This window comes from Panthera onca, chromosome C1, assembly GCF_046562875.1.
Source record: "Panthera onca isolate mPanOnc1 chromosome C1, mPanOnc1 haplotype 2, whole genome shotgun sequence".
Classification (NCBI taxonomy): Eukaryota; Metazoa; Chordata; class Mammalia; order Carnivora; family Felidae; genus Panthera; species Panthera onca.
The window spans coordinates 116,087,149-116,095,093 of record NC_138346.1 but is presented as its reverse complement, the minus strand read 5'-3'; the positions used below and the strand labels follow the sequence as shown (position 1 = coordinate 116,095,093).

At 39.9% G+C, this 7,945-nt stretch overlaps 1 protein-coding gene across 6 annotated transcripts in view; it reads left to right on the top strand.

The window, feature by feature from the left end:
- Nucleotides 1-206: 206 nt before the first annotated feature.
- The window catches only part of SETDB1 (SET domain bifurcated histone lysine methyltransferase 1), a 34,870-nt gene continuing 27,131 nt past the window's right edge, over nucleotides 207-7,945 (top strand). For 2 of the 6 annotated variants that reach the window (XM_078451455.2, XM_078451452.2), the window contains exons 1-3: nucleotides 344-523; nucleotides 1,397-1,667; nucleotides 2,806-2,957. In XM_078451455.2, the coding sequence (XP_078307581.1) occupies nucleotides 1,408-1,667; nucleotides 2,806-2,957 (412 nt within the window). In that variant the 5' untranslated portion in view covers nucleotides 344-523; nucleotides 1,397-1,407. The other 4 variants (XM_078451453.2, XM_060622609.2, XM_078451454.2 and 1 more) reach the window with 4 other exon arrangements.

The window sequence follows — 7,945 nt, the reverse complement described above, 5'->3', positions numbered from 1 at the left end:
TTCCTCCACTTGTTACAATTTGTACCACTTCATAATATAACAAACTAAAGTGAGAAAAACACCTAAACCTAACGGTTTGCTGAGTCTTTAAACAGTAAACTTAGTGTGACTGCCAGGGTTTGGGGGTGGCGGAAGAGGTGGAGCTTCGAGAATATACTCTAGGCCACGCCTACTTCACCCGCCCAGTGGCCTCTCACGTGTGCCCTGGAAGGCTCTCCTTTGACGCATGCGTACTTGCCCGAGGTTGCCTGGCCTTGGAGGGGCGCTCAGAGGCTTAGGATTTGACCCCGGCAGGCTACCGTCGTGGCGACCGGAACGGCACCTGAGGTTTGCTTCCGGGCGTCTCTTTTGCTTCCCTTTCCCTCCCTCCCTCACGCTTCATCCCCTCCCCCTGCTCCCTTTACCGTACGGTTTCGTTCTTCCCCGTCGAGGCCGACCCCAGAGTCTCGAGTCTGGGGTCTGGTTGGTGAAAAGAAGTGTTGTAGTTGGAAGCAGGGAGGTGTAGGAAGTACTGTTAATTGAGGTATTTGGAGATCAGGGGCCCGTCTGGAATGTTTTGTTTGTGGGAGGAGGTTGGGCGAGGGTGGGAAGGAAGTCTTCCCCGAGAGGCGAGCGGGGGCGGGGTTGAGCTGGGTTTGCGGGGTGGGTGGGACGCACCCCCAGAAAGGGTAGCGCGGGGGTGGGGTTGGTGTGTGGGCAAAGGAAAAATGGAGGCGGTGAGAACTGGTCTTGGGGTCGCACGGCATTCTGGCATCAGTTTTGCTCCAACCGTTTGATCAAAAAAGCAGTTAACACTAATGCGTAGGCTATTTGGATTGTAGTTTTTAGGTAGCCACATTTTATTCCCAGATTGCTTTAATTTTCCTTTGCTTTTGGGAAGCCTCTTTGCTTTTGTATGCATAAGTGTGAATAGACTTTAAAAAGTAAGTTTCCACGTGGAAGCAAGGTAATGTAAAGCGAACAAGTAATTAAAGAGAAAACAGTGAATTATAAACCAACGCCCCCCCATCCAAGTGGAGGTATTTGTTCAAATTAGGCATAGCATGCAAACAAAGATTTCTCTCTTTAGTCAGTTAAGGAACACAGGTCACAGAAATACCTTCCTCAGCAAATTGGTTCTCTTCTGTTAACTAAAACATTATTTTTTGGTAGCCTCTGTTGCGTATCATATGTTTTCCATGTCCTCACGCTTTTAAACCTTATCCAGGCCCATCTTCTGTAGAATAAGATCGGTACAAAATCTTAACATCGGATACAGGGGAACAGAGAGGGAGAACATAGAATGGAACCTAATTGTATTTGAATGAGAAGTAGTAGTGTAGGAATGAGTTTTAGAGACTGAAGTTTGGCGGTTATAATAATTGCAAAGGTAATCTTAGTTTTCTCTTCCATGTAGGGGACAACAGCATGTCTTCCATCCCTGGGTGCATTGGTTTGGGTGCAGCCGCAGCTGCGGTGGAGTCTGATGAGATCGCAGAGCTGCAACAAGCAGTGGTTGAGGAGCTGGGTATCTCAATGGAGGAACTGAGGCAGTTCATTGATGAAGAACTGGAGAAGATGGACTGTGTACAGCAGCGAAAGAAGCAACTAGCAGAGTTGGAGACGTGGGTAATACAGAAGGAATCTGAGGTGGCCCATGTTGATCAGCTCTTTGATGATGCATCCAGGTGAGGACTACACGGAAAATCGGAGATCTCCCCTTGGCAGACATTTTAGAAGTGTAATTGCTCATGATGTTGTGCCAGTCGCTTTATTCTTTACAAGGTACAGACGTGTAGGACCTTTCTGTTTCTCAAAGGTTATGGCCAACAATCTGACCTCACGGTCGCCAGGGTGGCTCAGTCATTTGGGCATCTGACTCTTGATTTCGGCTCAGGTCATCATCTCTCCCATCGTGGGATCTGGCCCCATGTTGGGCTCTGCACTAATGGCGTGAACCGACTTGGGATTCTCTCCCTCTCTCTCTGCCCCTGCCCCAAACCCTGTCTCTCTTTCTTTCAAAATAAATAAATAAATAAACATTTTAAAAAATCCGACCTCACAACCACCCGTTCTATGTAGAATATTCATCTGTTGGAAGCCAGTGTATGGTCTACAGTAGAATGGTCAAGGTCTTGAGTCTTTTCCCCTTCTTTCTCCTGTACTCTGCTTCAGAACAACTGCACAGTTTTCTTAGTAGGATGATCTAGGGAGTGAGGATTGTAAGTCGTTGCTGTCTTATGAAACTGTGGAACATGAGCCCTGTATCTACTCATAAATTCCCAGAAGATTGGTGCCTAGTATGCCTTAGTTGTCACTTAGAACACATTTTCATATAGCAAGGTAAATGATGAGATATGGGTAATGTGCTTTCAGGTTATTTTGGATTTTGTTAGGGCCTAGTCTGAAACCACTATTTAAACATATTTTAATGAGAAAGGCATTTTTTTATTATTATTATTATTATTAAGTTTATTTTTGAGAGAAAGAGAGAGACAGAGCACCAGCAGGGGAAGGGCAGAGAGAGAGAAGGAGAGGGAGACACCGAATTTGAAGCAGATCCTGGTTCTGAGCTGTCAGCGCAGAGCCCGATGTGGGGCTCGAACTCATGAGCCGTGACATCATGACCTGAGCCGCAGTTGGATGCTTAACCGATTGAGCCCCCCAGGTATCCTGAGAAAAGCATTTTAAATTCTAAATGGAGACACTATGGAATATGGCCTGTTTAAATTGAGGTCAGTGTATACTTAAATGTATATAAATTCTGATGGCGTTTATACCTATTTCTGCTGGCTTTGACCTTTTCTACATGTGTTCCAATATTAGGGCAGTGACTAACTGTGAGTCTTTGGTGAAGGACTTTTATTCCAAACTGGGACTACAATACCGGGACAGTAGCTCTGAGGATGAAGCCTCCCGGCCTACAGAAATAATCGAGATTCCTGATGAAGATGATGATGTCCTCAGTATTGATTCAGGTAAGAGATAAGGCTCTGGGTAGAAAAATCTCAGGATTGAAATTGAGACACAGGAAGACAAACAGATAAAAGAAGAGAGCAAAAATTGTTGTCACTAACTCCATATTCTAAACTGTTGAACTTGCCCATTACCAAAAAGGAATAGAACATTATTAGTATCATAGATGTCCTCTACATGCTACTTTCTGATTAAATGACCTTCCTTTCCCCATTCTGTGTCACCTCTATTCTGAATTCCCTTCCTTTTCTTTTTAGGTGGCATTTGCACCTATATATATATTTCAAAACGGTAGATTGTTTGGTTTTGTCTATTTTTGAGGGGTTTTTTAATGTATCATTTACAAACTATAAAATTTACCCACTTTAAGTGTAGAGTTTGAGTTTCAGTAAATTTATAGAGTAGTGCAGTCTTCACCACAGATGTTTGGATTACCCCAAAACATCCCTCTGTTTGTCTGCATTCTCCATTTTCACCCCAACCATTGATCTGCTTACTTCCTTTTTGCCTTTTCTAGAAATTTCACTTAAATAGAATCACAATTTGTTGTCTTTTGTATCTGGCTTCTGTCATTTAGCATAACATTTTTGCTGTGGAACATGTTGTTCCATGTATCTGTAGTATGCTTTTTTTTTTCTTTTTGCTGAGCAGTATTCCATTCTATGGATATACCACATACTGTCTTCTGTAATTGATGATAAATATTTGGGTTGTTTCTAGTTTGGGGCGATTATGAGTAATGCTGCTATGTACATTTGTGTAGAAGTCTTTATGTAGGCGTTATGTTTCGTGTCTTTTGGATATTCCACCTAGGAATAGAATTGTTAGGGCTTAGGGTAAGTGTACATTTGAGTTTTTAAGAAACTGCCATATTGTTTTCAAAAGTGGCTGTACATTCTACATTCCCACTAGCAAAGTATGGGGGTTCCAGTTTATTTACATCCTTGTTGGTGCTTGGTATTGTCAGTGTTTTATTTTAGCTTTTGCAGTGTGAGTGTGGTGGTATCAAATTGTGATTGTAGTGTGCATTTCCTGAAGGAAGTTGAGCATCTTTTCACATACTTAATTTACCATTTGTTTTTTCTTTGGGAAAACATCCATTAAAATCTTGAGGCTTTTTTAAAAAATCGGGTTGTCTTTTTATTAGAGAACCGCTCTTTTGACTTAGAGAACTCAGGCTTTAGGTACAGTTCATTTATCAGATATATTTTAGAAATACTTTCTCTCAAATGTGGTCTTTTCATTTTCTTAATGGTATCTTTTAACAGTAATAATTCTCAAGATAGAGGTTGAGAGTGATTGGTTTGTTTATTTTGCTTATGACTATTTAGTTGTTTCACCACCATTTGTTGAAAAGACTATCCTTTTGGTATCCTTGTCACAAATCATCTGGCCACATATATGAGGCTCTATTTCCAGATTCTGTTCTGTCACATTGATCTATATATTTGTTGTTATACCAGCACCACACTGCTTTTATTACTATAGTTTCAATGGTAAGTATTAAAATCATCTAGTGGGAGTCTCCAAATACAAATGTTTTTCATATGACTTTGAAATATATTTTGGAATCAGCTTGTCAGTTTCTATCAAGAACATTTTTTAAAGCCTGCTGGAATTTTTAATAGAAACTCTATTGAATCTAAAGGCCAATTTGGAGAGCATTACCTTTTTAACGACTAGTCTTCTAATGCATTAACGTGGTACATTTGTCCTAAGTGTTGTATTCTTTCTAATGCTAATGTGATTGAGATTATTTACTTAATTTCATTTTAGGATTGTTGCTAAGATATGAAAATATAGTTGATTTTTGTGTATTAATCTTGTAGCCCTGACCTTACTAAGCTCACTTATTCTAGAAGTTTTTTGTGGATCCCTTGGGATTTTCTATATATTAGACCATGCTGTCTCTGCAAATAAAGTCAATTTTACTTCTTTCTTTCTACTCTAAATGTCTTTTATTTCTTTTTTATTGCCTTATTGTACTCAGTAGAACCTCGAGTACAATGTTTAATAAAAGTTTGAGGGTAGACATCCTTTCCTTGCTTCTGATCTTAGGGGGAAGCATTTAGTCTTTAGGCATTAATTATAATGTGAGCTTTAAGGTTTTTGTAGATATCCTTTCTCAGGTTGAAGGAAGTTGCTTCTGTTCCTAGAAACTGTCAGGTTGAAAGAAGTTCCTTCTGTTCTGTATTGGATTTGCTAATATTTTTTGTTAAGAATTTTTGCACCTGGGGCACCTGGGTGGCTCAGTTGGTTAAGAGTCTGGCTCTTGGGGCGCCTGGGTGGCGCAGTCGGTTAAGTGTCCGACTTCAGCCAGGTCACGATCTCGCGGTCCGTGAGTTCGAGCCCCGCGTCAGGCTCTGGGCTGATGGCTCGGAGCCTGGAGCCTGTTTCCGATTCTGTGTCTCCCTCTCTCTCTGCCCCTCCCCCGTTCATGCTCTGTCTCTCTCTGTCCCAAAAATAAATAAAAAACGTTGAAAAAAAAAATTAAAAAAAAAAAAAAAAAAAGAGTCTGGCTCTTGATTTCAGCTTAGGTTGTGATCTCACAGTTCATGAGTTCAAGCCCTGCCTTGGGCTCCACGCTGACAGGGGGCCTGCTTGGGATTCTCTCTCCCTCTCTGCCTTTCCCCTCTCTCTGTCTCTCTCAAAATAAATAAATAAACTAAAAAGAAAAAAGAGTAGTTTTGTGGAGGACTTTAAAAAAAAATTTTGTTGCATTTATGGTCATGAGGACTATAGGTTTTTAGTTTTATTGTGGTGTGGTTTTTTGACTTTGGTATTAGAGTATTATGGACCTTACAAAGATGAGTTGGGAAATGTTCCCTCCTCTGAATTTGTGTGAAATAGTATTATTTCTTCCTTAAATGTTTGATACATTCAGCACTGAGACTGTCTTGACCTGGACCTTTCTTTGTGGATGATTTTTTTTTTTTTTGATAGATTTTTTTTCTTATAAGCTTTTTAGTTTGGAATGGTTTTTGTTTTTTGTTTGTTTGTTTTAATTTATTTTTGAGAGAGAAAGAATGTGAGCAGGGGAGGGGCAGAGAGAGGGTGGGAAATACAGAATCTGAAGCAGGCTCCAGGCCCTGAGCTGTCAGCACAGAGCCCGACATGGGGCTTAAACTGTTGAACCACCAGATTGTGCCTGAGCCGAAGTCAGACACCCAATGGACTGAGCCACCCAGGCGCCACAGTTTGGAATAGTTTTATATTTTTGTGTAAATTGCAAAGATAATGCAGAGAGTTCTGTATACCTTCTACCAGTTTATTCCAATGTTAGTATTTTTTAATGTTTATTTATTTATTTTGAGAGAGAGAGAGAGACAGAGCATGCATATGTGCACAAGTGGGGGAGAGGGAGAGAGAGAATTCCAAGCAGGCCCTGTGCTGTTACCTCAGAGCCCCACTCAGGACTTGATCTCTTGAACCGCGAGATTATGACCTGAGTCAAAGTCAAGAGTTGGACTGAGCCACCCAGGCACCCCTAATGTTAATATTTTGTTACTGTGATACATTGGCCCAAACTAAAAAACAAACATGGGTGCATTACTTATCTAAACTCCACGCTTTGGATTTCTGGGCTTTTCCCATTCCAGGTGGGAAGCTTTTTAATTACTAGTTAATTTTCTTTACCTGATATGTCTACTTGTATTTTCTGTTCCTTCTTAAGTCATTTTTGTTAATTTGTATCTTTCTAGGAATTTTTCCATTTCATTTAGTTGTCTAAATTATTGCCATAAAGTTCATAGTATTCCCTTATGATTCTTTTGAATTTCTGTAGGTTCTGTAGCAATGTTCCTTTCATTCCTGATATTGGTTATTTGGATCTCTTTTTTTCCCTTGGTTAATCTAGCTGAAGGATTATTGGTTTTTTTGCTCTTTTTCAAGGGACCAGTTTTTGTGTTCATTTGTGTCTTTTTCTCTCCCGTTTTCCTGTTTTTTTGTTACACTGATTTCTACTCTGATCTTTATTATTTTCTTCCTTCCATGTACTTGGGTTTGATTTGCTCTTCTTTTTCTAGTTTCTTAAAATGAAAATAGATTATTGATTTGGTTTAGATCTTCTTTCCTTTCTAATATAAAATTTATGCATTGCTTTACTACATCTCATAAATTTTGTATGTTACATTTTCACTTTATTTTTTTAATATTAAAAATATGCTTTTTTTATATTTTAGTTTTTATTTTAGAGAGAGAACGTGAGCGTGGGAAAGGGGCAGAAAGAGAGGGAGAGAGAGAGAATCCCAAGCAGGTTCCATGCTTAGCACAGAGCCTGACACAGGGCTTGATCCCATGACCCTAGAATCGTGATCTGAGCTGAAATCAAGAGTCAGACACAACCGACTGAGCCACCCACGCACCCCATGTTTTCCGTTTCCCTTTAACTTATAATTTTAATTTCCTGTGTGATTTTTCTTTGACCAATGGTTTATCCCAAGTATTTAGGAATTTCCCAGATTTCTTTCTGTTGTGACTTTTTTATTTAATATAATTTTGGTCAGAAAACCTGCTTTGTATTATTTTAATCCTTTTAAATGTATTTAAATATTTTTTTTAATTTTTTTTTTTTTTTAACGTTTATTTCTTTTTGAGATAGAGACAGAGCATGAACGGGGGAGGGTCAGAGAGAGGGAGACACAGAATCTGAAACAGGCTTCAGGCTCTGAGCTGTCAGCACAGAGCCCGACGCGGGGCTCGAACTCACAGATTGTGAGATCATGACCGGAGCCGAAGTCGGCCACTTAACCGACTGAGCCACCCAGGCGCCCCAAAATGTTTTTTAATGGCCTAGTATATTATCTGTCCTGGAGAATGATCCATGTGTGCTTGCAAACAATTTGTATTCTGCTGCTGTTGATTGGAATATTTTATAAATGTTGTTTAGGTTAAGTTGGCTGATAGTGCTGTTCAAGTCTTCTGTGTCCTTATTGATTTTCTGTCTGGTTATTTTAACAATTACTTGGAAAGGAGTTTTGAAATCTTGAAC